The sequence below is a fragment of the Delphinapterus leucas genome, chromosome 6, assembly GCF_059928025.1.
Source record: "Delphinapterus leucas isolate spDelLeu-1000000601 "Yukka" chromosome 6, BTC_Dleu_Yukka2, whole genome shotgun sequence".
Classification (NCBI taxonomy): domain Eukaryota; kingdom Metazoa; phylum Chordata; class Mammalia; order Artiodactyla; family Monodontidae; genus Delphinapterus; species Delphinapterus leucas.
The window spans coordinates 120,039,436-120,062,002 of NC_143134.1; the positions used below are offsets into that span (position 1 = coordinate 120,039,436).

The 22,567-nt window shown below is 49.3% G+C and overlaps 1 protein-coding gene across 21 annotated transcripts in view; it reads left to right on the forward strand.

The window, feature by feature from the left end:
- PRRC2B (proline rich coiled-coil 2B) overlaps positions 1-22,567 on the forward strand; it is an 87,577-nt gene that overhangs the window by 24,147 nt on the left and 40,863 nt on the right. For all 21 annotated transcript variants that reach the window (XR_016393665.1, XR_016393666.1, XR_016393670.1 and 18 more), the window contains exons 2-9: positions 4,129-4,298; positions 5,137-5,314; positions 8,076-8,178; positions 10,684-10,756; positions 14,638-14,781; positions 16,678-16,919; positions 17,383-17,504; positions 17,937-18,079. Coding sequence is in view for 15 of the 21 variants with exons in the window: in XM_089913886.1 (XP_089770012.1) it covers positions 4,184-4,298; positions 5,137-5,314; positions 8,076-8,178; positions 10,684-10,756; positions 14,638-14,781; positions 16,678-16,919; positions 17,383-17,504; positions 17,937-18,079 (1,120 nt within the window). In the remaining 6 variants the exon portion in view is untranslated. The remainder of the gene's footprint in view (positions 1-4,128; positions 4,299-5,136; positions 5,315-8,075; positions 8,179-10,683; positions 10,757-14,637; positions 14,782-16,677; positions 16,920-17,382; positions 17,505-17,936; positions 18,080-22,567) is intronic.

Sequence of the window (22,567 nt, forward strand, 5' to 3'; positions counted from 1 at the left end):
ATGGCAAAGTTTCATCTTTTTTTATGGCTGAGTAGTATTCCATTGTGTGTATATACCACATCTTCTTCATTCATCCATTAGGCTATTGTAAATAATACTGCGATGAACATAGGGGTGCATGTAGCTCTTCAAATTAGTATTTCATATTCTTTGCATAAATTTCCAGAAGTGGGATTGCCAGCTCATATGGTAGTTCTGTTCTTAATTTTTGAGGAATCTCGATACAGTCTTCCATAGTGGCTACACCAATTTACATTCCCGTGGATTAACAGATTTTTTTTTTTTTTTTTTTTTTGCAGTACGCGGGCCTCTCCTGCTGTGGCCTCTCACGTTGTGGAGCACAGGCTCTGGACGTGCAGGCCCAGCGGCCATGGCTCACGGGCCCAGCCGCTCTGTGGCATGTGGGATCTTCCTGGACCCGGGCACGAACCCATGTCCCCTGCATCGGCAGGCAGACTCTCAACCACTGCACCACAAGGGAAGCCCGGATTAACAGATTTTAAGAAGACTTTCTAGTAGTATCTATAGAAACAAGAATTTTTCTGGTCAAGTTTCAGAATTATAAGACATTTGATTTTTTAAAATCAAGCATGTTGGGCTTCTCTGGTGGCTCAGTGGTTAAGAATCCGCCTGCCAGTGCAGGGGACACGGGTTCGAGCCCTGGTCCGGGAAGATCCCACATGCCGCAGAGCAACTAAGACCGTGCGCCACAGCTACTGAGCTTGCACTCTGGAGCCCGTGAGCCACAACTACTGAGCCCACGTGCCACAACTACTGAAGCCTACGTGCTTAGAGCCCGCATTCTGCAACAAAAGAAGCCACTGCAGTGAGAAGCCCGCGCACCGCAGCGAAGAGTAGCCCCTGCTCGCTGCAGCTAGAGAAAGCCTGCACGCAGCAGCAGACACCCAACGCAGCCAAAAATAAATAAATACAATAAATTTTTTAAAAATCAAGCATGTTAAGATTTAATGTAGCAATTTGATGGCCCAGGATGTCTGGTGAATAATTTTTATTTCTCTTTGTTGGTTTGGTTTTTAATTTAGTAAAGAACTAGTTATCTGGATTTAAATGAATGATGCAGCATCTGTAGTCCTGCAAGTTGTGTGGCTGGGAAGGAGGCATCACTGGCTTTGTTCAGAAGTGTTTGTAGGTTCAGTGGTCAGGCGAAAGTTGTGGTCAGAGACAGCAGAGATGTAGCTGTAAGTTAGCATTTTCCATCATTGTGCTGAAGTGAGAGATTCTGGAACGTGCTTCTTATCAATCGGCTGTGTGACCGTGGGTGAGTCCTGTCATCTCTGTAGGCTGGACTTTGGGTGGAGCTTGTGTCCATTTTATCCTCTGCTGTATCCCAGTCCCAGCTCAGGGCTTGGGCACATGACAGTGCCTGCCTAGTAAAAACGTGTTGAATAAACGATTGTAATAGTTTCCTGTGGTCGCTGTGACAAATTACCACAAATCTCGTGGCTGAAAACAGCACAGATGTGTTCTCTCCGAGTTGTGGAGGTCAGAAGTCTGAAATGAATCTTGCTGGGCTGAAATCGAGGTGTCGGCTGGGCTGTGCTCCTTCTAGGGGACGCTCTGGGGGAGAATCCGTTCCCTGGCCTTTTCCAGCTTCTAGAGGCGGCCTGCATCCCTCTGCTCGTGGCCCTCTTCCAACTTTAAAGAGCACCCCTCCAGCCTGTGCTACTGTTGTCAACCGCTTAGGGTCTGACCCTCCTGCCTCCCTCCTGTAAGGACCCTTGTGATTACCTTGAGCCCACCCAGATAATCCAGGATAATCTCCCCAGCTCAATATCCTTAATTTCATCACACCTTTGCCTGAGAAGGGGACATGTTCACGGGTTCTGGGAATTAGGACGTCAACGTTTTTGTTATTCAGCAGGTCACACTAGTTTGTAAAGAGTGCCAGGAGCCCCTCAGTATCCCATTTATAGCCCATGGAATGGTCTCCTATGGATGAATAAAAGACTCCATCCCTCTGCTGGGGCCCCTCCTTGGACCCCCGCTGGAGCTGTAGGGCCTCTTCAGGGCTGCCCTCTCAGGCTGCCCCATACATTTCCCACCTGGAGACCTTCAAAGGTGCTTATTTAAGCCTTTTCCTTTTAGACCCAGAGTCAGCAAGTTTGCAGGCCACTTGTCCTGTTGCATATTTTTTGTTTCTTTAAAACAAGTATGAAAAATGTAAAAAAACAATTTTTAGCTTGAGGGCCTTACAAAACAGGCCATTGGCTGGGACCCTGACTGGTGTTTGCCAACCCCTGTTTTAGACTGAGCTGTGCAGGATGGGGCCACGTGTGGCCGTCACCTTGGTGGCAGTCTCAAGGGCTTTTGTTCATAGTGGAATGTGTGTGTGCCCATGTGTATTGGGAGGGATTCATGTTCCTACCCCAGTGATCTTTTCTGTTGGTTTGATATGACAAGTGTCTAAAATTAAGATCTCATCTAGTCTTAATGGAGAATTTCAGGTTGTTTTCCATTTGAAAGCCTATTAATTACTGGTCTGACACAAACACGATACAGTCCCTTTCCTGGAGGAGGGGCTCTCAGCCTAGTCTGGGGGAAGCAGCCAGGGGAGGTTATTACTAGTTCTGACTTTGGCAGAAACTCACTGGATCCAACTTCGGGGAGGGAGATTTAAAGATAAAAGGGGTGTGTCCTGGAACCCTTGGCATCAGAACTCGAATTTGGACACTTTTGGCTGGTTTCCCTCCCTGTCATCGCTGTTCCTTGCTCCTGGTACGTGAGGCCGGCACTGGGGAGGGTGGCTGGCATCGAGTGCTCTGACGTGTAAACTTGGCGAGCACCTGAGCGTTTCTGCTGGTTTGTTTCTTCATGGAGCCCTGTCTCCTGGACACTGCAGTGTGGTTCGCTTCCTGGGGATTGGGTGCTGCACGTGAGCCTCTCCCTTGGCTGGCTGTAGCTGCACCTGGTAGGTGACCCCTGCACATCCTATGCAGCTCACGACGCTCACCCCTAGGCATCCATTGAGGTGCCTGAGTGTTTCCGGATACAGATTGCGTGCTTATCTATTCCTGTACCTGAGACAGTGACCAGCGGGTCTTGAGTATCAGGTTTCATGTGAAATGAATGGAAGGATGGATGTACCCAGCTCACTGGATGTGCTCTTCTGGCCGGCGTGGCTTCAGAATAGTCATGAAATGACAGACCTTCCTGCTGCAGCTACACCAAGTGCCTGTTATGAGTCATGGATGTTTTCACAGTCTTGTCATTTTACCGACATGCCCAAACTGATGCTTTAGCTTTCTTTTCCATACATTAATTCTAATGGGAGGTAATGGTCACTTGTACAAGTTTTAGTTTTCCACGGTCAAGTTTAGAGCCAGTGAGGCCAAGGGTGAGGGTGGAATAAAAGGCACTGGAGCTGGCACATGGCCTTACTGAGTAGTGAAATGGATGAGCGAGGAAGTGAATGAGGAAAGTGCTCCTAGAGGAGCCTGTAGAAAGTTAGAAGGCGGCAGAGGGGAGAAGCTTCTTCCTTGGTCGGTTTTTCAGGATGTTCTCTGAGTGGAAGGCAGGAGTGGACAGTGAAGCCGCGGGGGCTCTGCACCAGGAGGCCTGTTCTCTGTTTGCCCCGTCTACACCTCAGAGAGCCCTGCTCTTGTTGCCTGAGCAGGTGTTTCCCTCTGGGTGCTGGTCCTTTAGTTTGAAAGGTACCTGCACCCGGCTGTTCCTGGGTGATTTCCTGACTGTGTGCTTCCCTTTGGTTTGGGTTTGCTCATCCTTGAAATGGACAGTAGCCTTCCATAAGGACGACCTTATTTTTGATGTGACGTGGATGTGCTACAAGGGGCGAGCATTTGTTTTTCCACCTTGTGGAGCTGTCCTTGACTCAGGGAGCGGACTCAGTGTGTAGAAGTTTACATCTCAGTGTGGTTGGTGAGTGATAGGGTCAGCTGCTTTTCAGGCAGGGAGAGTTCTTAGCGTTGTTCTTTAAATGTGAGCAAGGCTGCCCGTGCGCGCTAAGGGCATCTTTCTAGGGACAGAGTCCGTCCAAAGCGTTCTTCAGATCTTCAAGGAGATCCGTGATCCCTAAAGGATTCCGTCCACTGGATCAGAGGTTCTGGTGGATTAACACTCTTTTTGTTTTTTTTTCTCCCCACTTCAAAGGCAGATCGGGAGCGGTGCCGAGAAAAATTTCCTTACTAGATGACATTTCATCGCAATGTCCGATCGTTTGGGGCAAATAACCAAGGGCAAGGATGGGAAAAGCAAGTATTCGACTCTCAGCCTGTTTGATAAGTATAAAGGAAAATCAGTAGACTCGATCAGATCCTCAGGTAAGAGGGGGTTGGAGGCCAGTTCCTTATGCTTTCCCTTAAGTGAGAAGCTCCAGGTCAAGGATCAGGAAAACCTAGAGTCCCCTGTCTGGTCAGACAGGAGTGGTCCATGCAGACCAGTCTTCTGGGCACGTGATGGTGATCCTGTAGTTCAGGGGAAACACGTCACCCTCTGCTCCTAGTTGATGTATGATTTCAGAGCCTGGAATATCCTGACTCTGCTGTACTAGGATTATTTCCTCATCTGTCTTATCTTATTGAAGCCATGGATATTTTGAGCCCGATGGGCAGAATGGAATTTAATTTGCATTAGTTACCCCTTTAGGTTTCATGGTTCTGATATTCCGGAGCCTGGCGGGGAAAGTTCCTGTTGATTCTGTCCACACCCCTTGAGGATTTTATGAATGCCGGGGGCCCTGCTCAGGTTTGGCTTGGGTCTAGGCGAGGCTGTCCCTTCAGTCCTGCTGTAACGAGGCCAGAGCAGTCTCCCCTCTGCACAGGGCTAGTCATTCTCTGGGATGGAGGTTTCTAGGCCTGGCCCCTCTCCCATGTCCTAAACGCCCTGAGCCTTCTGCCCACGAGCAAACTGGAAGCCTCCGCACAAACTTCAGCAGCTCCTGTGTCTCTGAAGTCCTCGGTGAAGGGCTTGTAAAAGGACTGACTACAAGTGACCACCAAGCACTTTTCGTGTGTTTGCGTGGTGGGCCTGTCCCTTGTTTTTTGTTTGGTTGCCTCTGTCATTATCCTCTAGAGTTTGGAAGAGCAGCTGAATGAACCCGGCATCTTTCCTTCCATGACTTTCTGTGCAACATCTCTTTCCACCTCTCCCTCCACGCAGTTATTCCTAGACATGGCTTACAGAGTCTTGGGAAAGTTGCCACAGCCCGGCGTATGCCACCGCCTGCAAACCTGCCAAGCTTGAAGTCTGAAAACAAAGGAAACGACCCCAACATCGTTATAGTACCCAAGGACGGGACGGGATGGGCAAACAAGCAGGATCAGCAAGACCCAAAGAGGTGAGAGCAGAGGGGCGGGCGGAGGGCCGGGAGCTGGAGCTGCGTCCATGGCTGGCCCCCTCTCCTCCTGCAGGGGGCAGCTCTGGAGAACTGGGCAGGTTCCAAAGGAAGCTTCTTTCACCCCGACTCCTGCTACTTAGCAGTTTCTTGCTCCCTGCCTTCATTTTTTCCTGGCTCTGGGAGCCGATGCAACAGTGTTTCTGTGAGCTGCCTTTCCCTGGTGACCAGTGTCCCCTGTGCCTTGTTAAGAAGGGCTCACCTCTCCCAGAGGAGCCACTGTGGGGAGAGCTGAGCGCTTCACCTGGTTGGGGTCCCTGGGTGCTGGGCCCCAGGTGGAGAAGGTGGAGCCGTCCCAGCTGTTGGGGCAGCAGGGCCCCACACAGGTGCCTGCACATGCTCTGTAGGACTCAGTTACGAGGACAGCCACCCCAGTCCAGGCACTCGGGGTCAGCGCGCAGCCTCCCTGCAGGCCCACCCTCTGCCGGCACAGCACTTACGGGAGCCTTAGGAGGCCCGGGATCTGGCACAGAGATCATCATTAGAGGGATGTTGTGTGGTGGCGCTGAAAGTACGAGTGTGCCGCCTGAGCCTTCGTTCCTCCTTCCGTGGCCCGGCTGTGTTCTAGCCAGCGGTAGGGTGTCCAGGGAAGAGGATTGGGGTTTGCGCTGGGAGGGGTTTGGGGAAGGACGGGGCCTCTCTGAGGCTGGCAGGCAGAGCCCTGCTGCTGGGGTTGGCCGTGAAAACAGAGCAGTCCAGCCTCATACCCTCTCTTGCCCTGTGTCTCCCTTGTGGTCTGGCTGCTGATTGATACTCAGGACCCAGAAAGTAAAAGTGGCCCAGAGCACAGCCTGCCAACCAGGGTCCTTTTCTCTAATTGGAAGTGGCCAATAGCTTTTGTAAAACTTCTGTAGTTACTTCAGACAATATGTAGAGAGTGAGCCAATAATTCAGTCACATGATCAGTAATAACTGAAATTTTAAGACATTTTCTAACCGTTGGCTTAGGGATCATCCTGATTGACGGTATAGTGTGACTTTTAGAACTGGACAGATGTGTGTGATTTCCAGCCAGGCCGTTTATGGGACCTGGTTTATTTGACTTCTGAGCATCATTGTCCTCCTGTGAAGTACAAATGACACCTGGTTCCGGGGGCGGCTACACGAAATGGATGAGATTTGCCCAAGTCACGTATTTAGCACAGGGCCTGGCACAGAGGCGGTACGTGGCGGATGTCCTCATTCTGTTCAAGTGTAGACGCTGCAAACAGCTCAGCGTAAGTGTTGAAATGCCTCTGCTACTGAAAGTTCTAGAGAGAGAGGACAAAGCCTTGCTCCCTCCTTTTGTCCGGTCTTATGCACCAGTGGCATTGAAAGCGTCGGGCATCTTCAACGAGGCCAGTGTGCTGAAGCATGTTTGCCAGCCAGAGGTGAAGAGCGAATGTTGGCGGGGGCAGCAGACCCCGGCGCTGCTTCTCTGCCTCCCCTGGGCCACATCCTCACGAGGCTGTCAGGGAGGTGGCCGAGCAGGGGGGCCAAACCTGCTGGGACTCAGTGTTTGGAGACCACAGAAGTGACACCACCTGGAAGCATCTATTTCAGGTAGAAGGTGATGTGAGAGAGGAGGGTCAGTGGCCTTCATTGTGTAATAATCACAGGTGGTGAGTTACTCGGTTGAGTAAGCCTTGGATGTGTGTAGAATTTGGCTTCATCTGAGCCACCGGCATTGGGTGGATTCTGGCCAGGGGATTGCTGTCCTCCTTGAAGCTTGTCGCGTGGAAGGTTGAACAGAACGAGTGACTGGAAGGCTGCAAGTTGGCAGAAATCTTCCTTCAGAACCTTTCTTATTGCTCTCAGAATATGACTTGTGGGGTATAGATCGACAGACGCACCTTTGCTGGAGGGTAGCTCCACGGCATCTTAAACTTTAAAACGTCCTTTGATCCAGCTGTCCCACTTCTAAGAACTTAGACTACTGAATTGCGTACACACAAGTGTGCCAAGATGTGTACACAAAAATGCTCGTTGCAGTTTTATCTGTAATAGAAGAAAAATTGGAGGTTGGCACATTGTGGCCCATCCACCTGTACTGTGTCATTAAAAGAAAGCAGTAGATCCGTGTGTGTTGTCACGAAAAGATGTCAAGGGCATTGAGTAAAACACGAGTTGCTGGACTGTATGTATGGTGTTACCCTACTTGTGTTACAAAATGCTATGCTAATATACGTAGAAAAATCTGCTTGAGTTTCTCTCCGGAGGATGAGATCGTGACAAATTCTGTGTTATATGTATTTATTTATTTTTATCATGAGCATATATTTCTTTTATAAGCCAAGAGAAGGTTTAAAAAAAAAAAATCTGCTCATGCTTCAAAGAGATCAGCCCCTGAGGAGCTGTGAGCTCTTGGTCAGGAGTGAGGGGCGGGAGCTCAGAGCCCATTCCCTGCCCCAACGCAGTCTCCCTCGTGACAGATCCTCCATCACTTCTTTGTTGGCCGTGAGCTTTCAGTCTTCACAGACAGAAGGCTCTACGGAAAGGCAGAGGGCTGGCCTGTCCTATCAGGTGTCGGTGAGCAGACCTCACACGTGGTCCAGTTTCTCGTTGCCTTGGCCAGCCTAGGAGTCTGCCGGGAAAGGTATTTTTATTGGCCAGAGGTGGTCTTGCTCCCAGCCAGCGAGCAGCCGTGTCTCTCGGGAATGTGGAGGGACCTTGTGGGCATGGCCGGTGCCTGTCTAATTCCTGTGTGTGTCCTGCCTTTGTCTAGTTCCAGTGCGACGGCCTCTCAGCCGCCGGAGTTGCTGCCGCAGCCGGGTTTGCAGAAATCTGTCTCCAATTTGCAGAAACCGACACAGTCGATCAGTCAGGAGGTAGGTGCTGGGGACCCGGTCCCGATGCTTGCCTAGGCGTCGGCGCCTCTGAGCTCCCTGGCGCTGGGGACCAATGGGAGCTATCGCTGAGAAGCGTGGCTCTGCGTGACGTGCTCATTCCAGAGGCAAACCTGATGAATGACTCTTGGGAAAGACCCCAGATGCAGAATAGAATATAGACGCCTAATTTGATTCCAGTTGCCTTAGCTTGAGGTGAGTCACTCTGGCAGCTACAGGCTAGATCGGGCCCCCCGCAGTGTCTCCCCAGAAGCAGGTGTCATAAGGAGACAGCAAGTGTTAGGCTACAGAAGGTTCAGTGGTCTGGTGAGTTTGGAAAACAAAATGAAGCCAGCTCCTTCACTTGGTTTTCTTAATGTCATACTTTCTCTCGGTGTCTTCAGTATGCTAATGTGTCCTGTGAGTCTCCGAGAAAAGGACATCATGGACAGCGGTCCCGAAATGTATTTGTCTTTGGAAACCTTTTCGTCGAATGTCTCTAGAGACTAGTGTCTCTCAGAGCATGCTGTGGGAAATACCGAGCTGTGATCCTTTATTTGTCGCTGCACTTCATACGCCTCTAAACAGAGTCATGATTTAATCAAGAGCTCATATCCTACTTGGCCCACTGGTGTCTGTCTGTGGGTACAGAGGCCGGTATCCGGTAGCTGGAAATCTAGGCGAGGTGTCTGAATCTTTTAGAAGACCAGAAAAAATCTAGACAGATACCAGGCGTTCACTGGCTCCCTTGAAAGAATGACTCAGTTTGCATTGCTGCCTGGGCAGTAGAAGGACCGAGGTGCCATCCCCATCTGCGGGGAAAGCTTATGGCTTTACCAGAGGGACACCCTCCCTACCCAACACTGAACTGTGCTTTGAAATTAAAGGAGAAGCAAGAAGAAATCCACATTCATGCGAGACTGCATGTTCATTGGCCTAAATCCACTGGGACCTGCTGAACCGTCAGAGCATGTAGTGTGGAGTTCGTATCTGTTTCCCAGAATTTGAAGCTGAGTGCGATTAAGGAGCCCTGGTTGTTTCTACAGCCCTGGCTCTACGTCAGACTCACCTTCCAAGCTTGTTAGAGACGAACAGGCCTGGGCCGGGCCTGCGTGCGGCTTGGGCACCTGTGGAGCACGGGTGCCGCGGGGACTGCGGTCGGGTCGGGCCCTGTCCTGGAGCTGGCACGCGGGCCCTCCGCCTGGTGCTTACCAGCTCTCCTCTCGTGCGGGGACGGTGTTGGGAGGAGACCCCCGGTGGTTCCCAGCTTTGGGGTGAGATTTGCCACAGTGTTAGTAACCCCTTCGTGGCCCCTAGGCCTTCTCTTCCGGTTTAGTGCCTTCGGTGGGTGAGGGCGGGGGCCGTCCCTGTGGCTTCAGGCTTGGCTGCAGACCCCAAGCCAGAGGCTGTGGGAAGGCAGTGCCCTGGGGCCCCTCTGCTTCCTGCTGGTCTGGAGCCTCGCCCTTCCCTCAGGGGTTGTTGAACCCCAGCAGGGGCTGCCCTGCCCCTGTCACGGTGCTGGCATTGCCCTCGTGTGGTCTGCATGGGGACCCTGGGCGTTCCAGGCCACTCAGGTCAAGCACTCAGGGCAAGTCTGTGATAAATACATGCGTTATTGCACCTACTCAGCTCTGCATCGAAGGCAAGAGAGACGGCCGTCTGCCTTGAGTGTGTGTGGTGGCAGCGGCAGGGGGAGGATGGGAAGGGGTAACTGTTTTTCCAGGATCTAGTCCAGTAAGTGATGGAACGTCATGCTGCGTCAGCTTGGATCTGTGTATCTCTGCCTTCGGTTGTTAAGAAGCATGTTGTTGGGAAGACAGCTGAGTTCAGTGGTTGGGGACCTGAAGGGGCTTTGGGCGCGGGCAGGGTGGGGACAAGTCCTGGTCCCGCCTCACTAGCTGAGTGTCTAACCCAAGTGACCCAGGTGTGCCTAGCACCATGCCTGGCGTGCGGTGAGCTTTCAGCAGAGGTGAGTCGAGCCGGGCAAGCCCACATGAGTGGAGGCGGAAGGCCTCGCACCTGGGGAGCGGTGCCTCGTGGCACGGCGGTAATTGTGGAAAGTGGTGCCGCCGCCTGGCCAGCGACTCATCAGGCACGTGAGCTTTCCCGCGCGCGTGTCCTGTTAGCGGCGCCACCCAGTTTTTCAGACACACTAGAATTGGGGTTTGGTCTTGTCCTTGGAGCAAGACAGAGTAGCTCTGTGTGGGCATGAGAGGCAGCCTGGCAGCATGTTCCGAGCGCACCGCTGGCTCTGCCGTGGGACCCTGAGCTGGCCGCTTGCCCTCCGGCCTGCCCCTCGTCTGTCATGTGGCCGTGGGTCCTGACCCTGGGCTGTTGCCCGAGTGGGAGGCTGCGTGGAAAGCCCGCATGGTTGGACCTTACCCCGCTGGTGGTGGTGGGTACATCAGTGTAGGGTCTGGACCTAAGGTGAGGATCCGAGGGCACCTTGTTCTGACTCGCTCAGGGAGTGGACCGCAGACCCTGTTCTCATTGTCTTCCTTCTTTCAGAATACAAATTCAGCGCCAGGTGGACCAAAGTCATGGGCACAGCTGAATGGAAAGCCAGCAGGACACGAAGGTGGTAAGTGTGTGTGTGGCGTTGCGGTGGGCGGGTGGGAGGGAGGTGTGCCTTTTCTGGGCTGCTCCAGTTCTGTCCAGGCAGTCTTCGGCTTGCAGCTTTGTGGACTCTCCTCCCTGAGCGAGTTCCTGCCTTTGCCCCGGCGGTGGAAGTGCTGATTCGGCAGAGCACTTCGGCTCCTTGCTTTCACTGAACATTATTGCTAAGGACAGCCCTCCCAAGGTGTGCGGAGGAGACCGGGCGCTGGCCCTGGGCTCCGTTGTCGGCTGAGCTGCTATTGGAGCGAGTCCCCGGACCCCGGGGAGGAGGTGTTGCCTACGGGGCGCTGGCTTTGTGCCTGGGTTTGTACATCAGCAGCCTCGGGCACTGCTTGCTTTTGGGCAGTGACACCAGAGCTTGTGGAGGTTGCGTGGTATTTGTTACCACTGGTGTCCTGCCTGACACAGGGACTCAGACGGCTGCAGTGGTTCAGCACAGGGACGATGTGGGGTGAGTGGAAGGGGAAAGCATCCCGAGTTTTAAGTGAATGCCTAGCAACAGACTGAAATGGCTCCAAGGCAGGCCCAGAGCAGAGCGGCCCCCGAGTGGCATGGCTGAGGGGCGCTGGGGCAGAGAGAAATCTGGCTCCCCTCCAGCATCTGGAGCCCTTTGAGAATGTGGGCCCAGGGTCCACGGGTGTTCTTGAGAGGAGCCAAAAACCCAGATTCTTCTACATGAACTCTCCTGGTTTCCCAGTGTAGGCGTGCGTATTTCTAGCACGCTGTGCAGAGCACGCTGGGCGGCGCCCCGAGCTGGATGGAGAGGGACGGTGGTGTGAGTGGCTACACCGCAGTCGCTTTTTTTTCTGTAAACCAGCACGGGCTGCCTTTTTTACCCTTGGCTCCTGTCCCGGCACTGCCCTCTGTCTTCTGCGTATCCCTGCCGGCCAAGGCCTGGCCAGACTTTACGTTTTATGGCTTAGAGTAGAAAACCAGCTCCGTGTGCCACCTTCCCCACACAGCCCTGCCACTCCGATGCCCCAAGGACGGGCCCCTCTGGCCTCCGGTCGCTGTGCGGTTGAAGGCCCACCCCTTCCTCAGCCCGAAGGTGTGCCGGGGGCTTTGGAGCCGCAGCTCGCCTAGAGGAGAAAGGACAGGGGGAGCTCAGCTGGCTGCCCCAGCCTGGAGGGTGAGCGGGGCCAGGTGGGGCGGGGATGCAACAAGGCACTGCAGACCGGAAGCAAGGTCTTCACAGAGGCATGACGGAGATGATTCACTGGCCTGTTAACAGTGGTTCTTTGCTTTCTATAGCCTTCATTTCCATAAGGTTGGAATTTCCTTAAGTAAATGGAATATTCATTTTAATTTAACAAGAACTTACAGAGATTAAAAAAAACTAGTGTAAATTGGCACTGCCTGTCACACACAGCAGCACGAATACCCTTTGACCTGGAGGTTCCACTTGGAGGAAATCACCCTGTAGATGATACTTACAGCTGTGTGAAATGACATGCACGAGATTATTCATTGCAACGTTGCAATAGCAAAAGATTGGACACAGTCCCTTGAAATGTACGTCAAAGGATGGTACTTTAATGAAATACTGCTTGGCTGTAAGGAAAAAAAGCAGTTTTCTACCGATCTGGCAAGATCTCCAGGACATATTCTTAAGTGAAAAAAAGTGTGGAATAGTACGCAGAGTATATTACCATTTGTGCAAACAACTGGGGAGAGGGAAAGTACGCTTCTAAAAATGTTGTATGCGCATTAAAAAAAAATCTCTGGAAGGAATCATAAGAGGAAGGGAGAGAAGGAACAAAACAGAAGACTACCTGTTTTGTGAGGGTGTTTGAAGTGGGCAGATGGGGCACGAGGGTAGGAGGTAGGCTTCTGTTTACGCTCTTTTAAGGCTTTTTACCTTTGAACCTTTTGATTGTATTACCTATCAGAAGAAAACTTGATTTAGAAAATAATCCTAAAACACAGTAAAATACTCTGTAAACATGTGATAGCTCGCCTGGGAGACGGCAGAGCCCAGCAGCCCAAGAGGAGAGAACAGACACGTGCCGACCAGGTGGGGCCGGGGCGGGAACCCGGCTTCTGGTTCCCCTCCTATGCCGGGGTCACAAGCCCGCGATGCCACCAGGGCTGTGGGGATTTGGGGGTGTGGCCCGCAAACATTTTCATGACTCTTTGGAACTCAGAAGGGTTCTTCCTGAGTTGACAGACTCTCTCCATGTAGAAGGTGGTCGTTTGGTCTGTTTCACTTGGATCAGGCCCAGGAGGCCTGCTTGTGTGGTTCAGGCAGAGGCCAGAGGCACATGGCTCGTGGGCTCTGCTGCCAGAGCACCACCGGCGGCTCCATCTGGGGCCTCAGAAGAAGCCCCTGATTTCACTGCCTCAGTTTCTCATGGCAGAGAACAGATGGTAGGAGGGATTGGTGGGTGAACATTACAGGGTGTTCAAACCTTAGGAATACTACTACTTTGGTTTGAGATTTTGAGTTCTTCACTTTTATCTTTTTTAATCTGTAGAGGGTAAGTTTAATTCATGATTAGAATAATACCTTCATGACTGTTGAGGCAGAAAAAAAGTACTAGGCATTTGCTGTTGTTGTTGTTGTTTTTTTTTAAATTTCAAATTATCTACTTTTTTTCTTTTCTTTTGGCCGCGCTGCACGGCATGCAGGATCTTAGTTCCCCGACCAGGGATGGAACCCGCTCCCCCTACAGTGGAAGCGCGGAGTCTTAACCACTGAACCGCCAGGGAAGTCCCTCTACCATATTTTAAAAGCAAGACTTTCGTATTTCATTCTTGCCAGTGACCTTTTAACATAATGAAGCAACTATGTGAGCAGTAGTGCTCCTTTGCGACACTTGGCGATTATCTCTCAGGTTAATCATTGGTTGATAATGTGTCCAGTTATCCCCCCGGCATGTTCATTTGACCCTGGACCTTTTTACTAAGTGGGATGGTGGATGAATCACCGCCTCGTGCATCTGCACTAATCCCTGCTGCCTCTTTCCGGCAAAGTCTGCCTGAGTGAGCAGGTCCTCAGGTCAGCAGTACCTAGGGACGGATTTGGCTGTATTGTCTAGGGGTCAAAGCGTGTCACAGTTGGACATTTCACTGTGTGATATTGCGGTTATTAAGCTTGTGTGGTGCTGGACCTGTGCTGTGTATTCCAGGAGAGGGACCAAATCCCACTCTAGACCCTGAAATGCATCGTTTATTATTATGTATTCATTGAAGAGACGCTTGCAGGTTCCCGGCGCTAAGTGCCGTGAGTGATTAGAACGAAGTTAAGAAAAGGCCTCTTCTCCGCGAGTTCATAGTGTAGGGGAACGGATGAAAGAACAAAGAAGTTGTTCCCAGATTGCAAGAGCGAAACGTTTGGTCTTGTAGGGCTTGAGGATCTCTGTAGAAAATAGTAAACTGGAGTGGACAAACGAAGAGGCATAAATCTAGGGTGAGGGTGTAAATCTAGGGTGGAGGCGTTGGGGGCCAGGGCATTACCTCCGCCCAAAAGCAGTTGGCTTCACTGGGCTGATTTCACCAAAGACCGTGCTTATCCGCCCCCCAGGGCCACTGGAAGGACCTTACTGCCTTCTTCCAGGAGTGGGAGGGAAGGATCTGGGCTGGAACCGCTGCCATACCTCACCCCCTGCCCTTTGTGACCAGCTCCTGCAGGGTGGCTGGCAAGGGACCTGGTGCGGTCTGCGGGCAGCCTCCCTTTGTCAGGGAACCCTAGTGCCACTCTGCGGGCACAGAAGGCCAGCGCAGACAGCACCCCAGGAAGGAGCTCCCTTCAGGGCAGCGTGGCTGCCAGCGTGTGCCGTTGTTAAAGCAGAGAAGTGTTGATGCCCATCTCACTTGCTCCATACGTCTTCCCAACTCTCTTGACAGGTTTAAGGGCCTCAAGCCGACTATTATCCTTCTCTCCCGAGGAATTTCCGACGCTGAAAGCAGCTGGAGGGCAGGACAAGGCTGGCAAAGAAAAGGGCGTCTTAGATCTGTCGTATGGGCCAGGACCAAGCCTCCGCCCTCAGAGTAAGTGAACTGCAGCCCCTGTCTGGGCACCCATGGGAACAGCAGAATTTCCCCTTGTCTTTCTGCCCTCTTAGAAGCATGCTGTTTCTCGAGGAGCCAGGTTCCCTGCCTGGAAAGCACGACCGTTGATCCTGTACCTGATCCATGCGTCTGCTGGACTTATTCCCTGGGCTGGGCTGGAGGTCACTCCTCCCTTCTTGTCCTTTGGGTCAGGCCAGGCCTGTCCGCCTTCCCAGCAGTCATCAGATGTTAATTCTGCTGTACCTGGGTGGTCACGGCAAGGACAGACAGACCAAGGGTCAATTAACTTGATTCCCGATTCAGGAGCTTTTTTTCTAATCAGTGGCTCCCAAACTTGGCTGAATCCTGTCAGAATCACTTCGGGCGTTTGTTAAAAAGTCTTGATTTCCAACCCTCGCCCATCCCCAGCCAAATTAGAATCTGTTTTTTTTTTTTTAACACGTTCCCCTGGTTGAGTAGCCGGCCCAGCACTAGCCTTCACGACCCCTCATCTGGGGTCTGGCCAAGGGGTCAGCAGGATTGTGTAGCAATTCTTACTGGTACTATTTTTTTCTTCGTGGTCTTGGGTGGTTAGTATTCAAGGTGTTATTTAGGAGAGGGGTTTTCCATCTGTTCTAATCACGGATTCTGAAGTAGCCCTTGGGGCGGGGAGTTGATCAGGTTTTGAAATATGAGGGACTTTTATCTGCTTGTTTTCGTTAATCCCCAGGGTATCCCAAAGTGAGAACAGATATCCTATAAATGAAACAATCACTGTGCAGCTCTCATAAAACATACGGCCTTTTCAGCGGCCTGTGCTGGGGTATTTTGGCTGCTCCAAATACATAATCAAATTCCTTAGGCCAGGAACTTTAACTTTCTGGGATTAATTAAGATGAGCTGCTATAGGATTATAACCGTTTAGAACTAGAAGCAGCTTCTGGGATCACTCCCATCTCCTCGTTTGAGAAGATGAAGAAGCAGATGGCCTGAGGGGTGTACCAGGGCTTGGCCAAGATCATGCACGAGGTACCTGAAGAGCTGGGAGCAGTCTGTGACTTTGTGGCTCCGGTCCTGGGTTCCATTCTCTTAGGGGTCAGGTACTCAGGGACCTGTTTCAACTCCTAACTACAAGTTGACTGGAGAGAGGAGTGACTCTTTGGCTCATCTGATTCCTCGTTGGCCTCTGAATTCCACCAGGCTTTGCTACATTTGCAGTGGAAAGCCTCGTCTTAAAAAGATGGTCAGAGACGGTTGGCAGGTTTCAATCTGTGACCTGTGGGAGGGCCCCACAGGCCGCTGCCAGAGCAGGTGGGGCGAGGCCCGGCGGGTAGGGCCCCAGACCCTTCCAGCCCCCTCTCGGAGAGGGGAGAGCAGCTGTGCTTTACTTCACAGCTGGGGAGTCTCTGACTAGAGGTGCCACTGCTGAGTGGAGCTTGAACACGCGTCCGGAACTCTCTCTGGTTCTAAAGTCCAGTCCAGCGCTGGGCACAGTGCTGGTCCTGTTGGGGTCAGCATGATTGTGGAAGAAATGGCCCAAGGCTGCTTTCATTGGGGCCGTCTTGGTGTCTTTGGAGTGTCAGGTCTGAGGTTGTGTAGTTTCTGAGAGTCAATGAAGACCACGTCTTGTTGACACTTGCCTTCTCTCTGAGTGGACCTTATTTTGTGTTTCTCTGACAGTCAGACTCCCTCAGCAAGTTCATATTCATTGGCCAGGTGTCTGCCCCCCACCTTCCCTGACAGACTTGACCAGTCGACTCGATTCTTCACTTTTGTTTTTTTTATTTTTTTTAAATTTTTTGGTGAGTGAGGGGGGTCCCTTGACCTTCAGAACCTCATACAATCCCTCCTCCCCCTCCTCTTTCCTCTCCCCTTTTGCCCCCTTTCAATTTCCAGATGTGACAAGCTGGAGGGAGGGCGGTGGGCGAAACATAATTTCTGCCACGTCTCTGAGCGCCTCCCCAACTGAGCTGGGCAGCAGGAACTCGAGTGCGGGAGACGGAGCCCCCTCCTCGTCATGTACCAGCGATTCTAAGGACCCCTCTCTCCGCCCGGCTCAGCCTGTCCGAAAAGGGGCTTCACAGTTCATGGGGAATGTATACCACCCACCTACATACCATGACATGCTTCCTGCTTTTGTAAGTCTTCGGAGTGTGCATTTTTTTCCCCACGAGGTCCGATTGTTCACGTCCAGCAGAACCTACTTCACGTGGTTGAATGTCCACCTTGGGTTCTCCCTCCCAGTTTCTTTGCCCTGATACCCTACTTTGGAGGCTTCCATTACTTTTGCATTTTCTCTCCTCCTTTTCAAATCTTAAGGGCCTCTGGCTTCTTGCCCTGGTGATGTGGATGTTATCTTAGCCTTAGCTCTTTAGAAGAAGGAGAGGCAGGTATATTCCCCAAGACACAGGTCCCCAGATTTGCATACTGACAGCAGGAAAGAAATGGGGGAGATGGTGATTGGTAGGATTAATTGGGAAACCCCAAGACTTTCCTGTTTCTTTTTCCCATTTTCCATTTTCCAAAACAAATTTTAATGCAAGTGGAACTTAGAATCTGGGTCATTACCAGAAAACCCTGTTCGTTGATGTTATGTTTCAGATGTGTTCGCCACAGTCATCAGAGAACCAGGGTACAGTGGAACGAGGATCTTTTCCCCTTCCCCAGCTCCGCCTTGAACCCCGTGTTCCTTTTAGACAGTTCCAGATGAATGACCAAGACGGGTAAGGCTATTGCATTATAGTCACGTATGTGGAAATTAGCCTGGTTGGTGATATTGGACAAGATAGTGGGCTTACATATGAAAGTGCTTTGTCTTCCGGAGACCTCGGAGAAACCAGCTCAAGACCCAGGGTGTGTGAGAAGGCTGGGGCAGGACAAGAGATTTCAGGTTCCTGGCAGGTGAAGATTTGGCATGTGTTTATTGCTGCTACCCTAGACATTAGCCTGAGCATATAAAACTGCAGAATGAAGCAGAACTTCTTTCGAGGATGTATTTGTTCACTGTGTGTTCTTTAAAAAGGAGACGGTTTTAATATTAAGGGCACACATGAACCTTTGCAGTGTAGGATTTAGTTTTGGAAAAGTATTTGGGTTTGCTTCCGTGTGTATACTTGACACGAGTCCAGCATCTTAACCCTTCTCTCTCTCATCAGAAAAGAAAACAGGCTGGGAATGACTCGCCCGATCCGTCCACTGAGGCAGCTGGTGGAACGGGCGCCGAGACCCACCATCATCAACGCGGAGAACCTGCGGGGCCTTGACGACCTGGACACCGATGCTGATGACGGCTGGGCAGGTGGGTGGGGGTGTTTGCTGGTGGGCTCACAGCTGAGGGTTTAGGAGGGGAGGACTGCGGTCTGTGTCTGCTTACCAAGGTTGGAAGTCCTCTGACACCAAGCCCACTGTTTTCCTCGGCAAGTTGGAATGAAGACATGGGGCAGGGAGCAGCCTCGGTGCCGTGAAGAGATCCTTGTTGGTTGGCACTCAGACGAGCAGTTGCTTCCTGACAGCCATGTCTTCTTTTGTCTTTGGTCTTGTTCTTAGAGGGGGAAAAAAGACTTTGTATAATGGAAAAGTTAAAACAAACGAGTGTAATGAACCCCAGGTAGCTCCCTGTCACCGAGTTTCAGCATTTCAGCAAATGCCGACATTCTGCATTCTCATCTTCACCCAACCCCACCCCCCAACCTGATTATTTTCTTTTAAAATTCTTTTGGATTGTTTGTTTTCAAGTAAACTTTAACGGCATTGAAAGGCACACATTTAATTTTACAGTTTTGACAGAGGTATATGCTTGAGTAGCAGAGCCGAGTCACGATACAGAGCACTTTCCTCACCACCCAGCCCCTCCCTAGCCAGTCTCCCTCCCGGCCTGTGTCCAAGACTCGCCCAAGGCCTCCCTGTCTTACGATGAATCTTAACTGCAAACTGCAAACGAATGGAGTCCTACAGCTTTCCTTCTCCTGTGACGTTTGTGAGATTCATTCATGTTATGTATATCGATAGTTGCTTTTAATTACTGAGGTATATTTCATTGTATCAAATACTATAATTTGTTTACCCATTCAAAAGTTCCATTATGGGGCTTCCCTGGTGGCGCAGTGGTCGGGAGTCTGCCTGCCGATGCACGGGACACGGGTTCGTGCCCCGGTCCGGGAAGATCCCACATGCCGCGGAGCGGCTGGGCCCGTGAGCCATGGCTGCTGAGCCTGCGCGGTCCGGAGCCTGTGCTCCGCAACGTGAGAGGCCGCAGCGGTGAGAGGCCCGCATACCAAAAAAAAAAAAAAAAAAAAGTTCCATTATGAATAATATGTTCATTTCTCTTGGGTAAATATCTAGGAGTGGAATTGTTGAATTAAAGGGTAGGTGTGTGATTAGTTTTATAAGAAGCACCCAAGCTTTTTTCCATGGTGGTTGGTGATGCCATTCCCAGCCTCGATTTTGAGAATTTAGTTGCTCTGCATCCTCACAGCACTTTGATGTGAGTCTTTTTATTTTTAGCCATTCTAGTGGGTGTGTAGTGGTATCTCGTTGTGCTTTTAACTTTCATCTTGCTGATGACTAATGATGATAAACACGTTTTCATGTCGATTTGCCTACTGGTGTCTTTGTGTGTCTGTGTGTGTGTTCGGATACAAGTCCTTGGAGACTTAACATTTCACAGATATTTTTTCCAACTGCCTGCCTTGTCTGTTCATTTTTTAGCACTGCGTTTTGATGAGCAGAAGTTTTCAGTTTTGATGAAGTTTAACTTACAAATTTGTGTTTTTTATGGTTTTTACTTTTGTGTCCTTTATAAAAAAATCTGTCTCTCCTTGGTGGCAAAGGTACTCCCTTATGTTTTATAGTTTTAACACTTATTTTTGGATCTGTGATCTGTGATGTATTAATTTGTATATGGTGTAGGATAGGGGTCGGGGTTCATTTTAATAAATTGGGTTGTCTGATTGTTCTGCACCGTTTGTGATAAGACTTTTCTTTCCCTATTGAGTTGCTTTGACACCTTTGCCAACAATCAGTTGACCGTATAAGTGTGGGTCTATTTCTGGACCCTGTTTGTTCTGTTGATCTGTTTATTCATCCTTATGCCAATAGCACGCTGTAGCTTTATAGTAAGTTCTAAATTCAGTGGTGTAAGTTCTCCAGCTTTGTTCATGTTTAAGATTATTTGACTATTCTAAGTTCTTTTCATTCTCATGTAAATTTAGAATCAACCGGTCAGTATTTTAAAAGCCTGCAGGCATTGTGATTAAGATTGTGTTGAATTTATTTCTGGATAAATGAAATCTTAATTTTGAACCTCTTGTCCAGTAACTTGGTGAAACTTTCTCTATTAGGGCTTTCATGTCTCTCAGCAGTGTTTTATAGTTTTCAGTATAGAGGTCTTGAACATCTTTGTTATGTTTATTCCTGAGTATTTTATGTTTCTTGACGCTATCGTAAATGGTACTGGTTTAAAAAAAAAAGAAAAGTTTTGTTTTTTAGTTTTTGATGCTATTATATAGACATACGTAGAGTTGATTTTTGTGTGTGGACCTTGTACCAGACAGTTTGCTGAATGCATTCATTAGTTTTACTAGCTCTTGTTGATTTCTTAGAATTTTCTGCATAAACCATCATGTTGCCTATAAATAGGGACAGATTAAATGCCTTTTCTTTTTCTTGCCTTATTGCCGTGCAGTACTTCCAGTACAATGTTGTATTCAGGTTCTGTATTCCTGATCCTAGGGAGAAAGTGTTTAGTGTTTCACCATTAAACATGATGATAGTTGTAAGGTTCTTGGAGATGTTCTTTATCAGATTGCGGAGATTCCTTTCTATTTCTAGTTTGCTGATGTTTTTTTAATACATTTATTTATTTATGGCTGCGCAGGCTTTCTCTAGTGGCGGCGAGTGGGGGCTACTCTTTATTGTGGTGGGCGGGCTTCTCATTGTGGTGGCTTCTCTTGTTGCAGGGCACGGGCTCTAGGCTCGTGGGCTTCAGTAGTTGTGGCACGCGGGCTCAGTAGTTGTGGCTCGCGGGCTGTAGAGCACAGGCTCAGTAGTTGTGGCGCACGGGCTTAGTTGCCCCGTGGCATGTGGGATTTCAGTTCCCCAACCAGGGATCAGACCTGCGTCCCCTGTATTGGAAGGTGGATTCTTAACCACTGGACTACCGGGGAAGTCCCCCTGATTTATTTTTTTAATGCTAACCAACCTTGCATCCCTAGAATAAATTCCACCTACGTCTAGATTCAATTTACTGATATTTTCTTAAGATTCTTGGTGCCTGTGTTCATGGCGGATATTGGTCTGTAATTTTCTTTTAATATCGCCCTTGGGTTTTGATATCAGGTTTTGCTGGGCTCATAAGATGTGTTGGAAAACGTTCCTTCCTTCTCTACTTTCTGAAAGAGTTTCTGTTAGATTGGTATTAGTTTTTTCGTAAATGCTTGATAAAATTCGCCAGTGAAACCGATTGGCCCTGGAATTTTCTTTCTAAAGACATTTGTGATAATAGATTTAACTTCTTTGATTAGTTATAGGGCTGCTCAGGTTTCCGATGTTTCTGTGTCAGTATTTCATAAGTTGTGATTTTCAAGGGAGTTGTGATTTTCAAGGGATTTGTTCCTTTCTTTTGAGTTGAACTTAGTGGTGTAAAGTTGTTGATAATATTCCTTTTTTTTTTCTTCTGATGTCTGTAGGGTCTGTAGTGATACAGGTATCACCCTTTTTCATTCCTGATAATTAGCTAATTTGTATTTTTTCTCTTTTTCTTGTTCACTTCTGCCAAAGGCTTAGTAGTTTAATCTTTACAAAGAGACGGCTTTTGGCTTTAGTTTTCTCCATTGTTTGATTGTTTTCTAGTTCACCAATCGTTTTAATTGGAGCTTTCTAGAGTTCTCATTTAATTCCATTGTAGTCAAGAGACCATATTCTGTATGACTTCAGTTCTTTCCAACTTATTAAGACTTGTTTTATGACCAAGATATATGGCCTATCTTGGTGAATATTCCAAGTGCATTTGAAAAGAACGTGTGTTCTATAAGTTGGATATCACATTCTGTAAATATCAGTGTAGTCAAGGTGGTTGGTAGTGTTGTTCAGATCTTATATACCTACATTTTTGTCTAGTTCTACCAGTTACTGAAAGTGAGGTGTTAAACTCTCTACTATAATTGTGGATTTATCTATTTCTCCCTTTAATTCTGTCAGTTTTTGCTTCATTTATTTTGAAGCTGTTATGCACATTTATCATTTTTATGATTCTGACGTATTGTCCCTTTATATTGTTTTCAAATATCCTTTTTTATCTCTCGTAACACTTCTCGTCTTGGAGTCTGTTTTGTCCTATGTTAGTATCATTGCTCTGACTTAAATTATTTATTGTTGTCATGGCGTATATTTTCCATCCATTCCCTTTAACCCACTTGTGTTTGTATATAAAGTGATGCTCTGGGAAACAGCATGTAATTGCACTTGCTTTATCATCAAATCTATCGCCTTTTGATTGGACTGGGCTTTTTGTCGTCGTCTCCTTTTTTTAACGATATAATTCACTTGACAGATTATCATATTACGTAAAATTTACCCTTATAAAGTCTAAAATTCAGATATTTTTCGTATATTAACAGGTTTGTGCAGTCATCCTCCCTGTCTGATTCCAGAGCATTTCTGTCTCCCACGGAAGACACCCATATACCCATCAGCAGAGTCACTCCCAGTTACCACCCGCCCTCCACGCACACCCTTCGGCAAACGCCCATCTACCTTCTGTCTCTGTGGATCTACTTTCTGTCTCTGT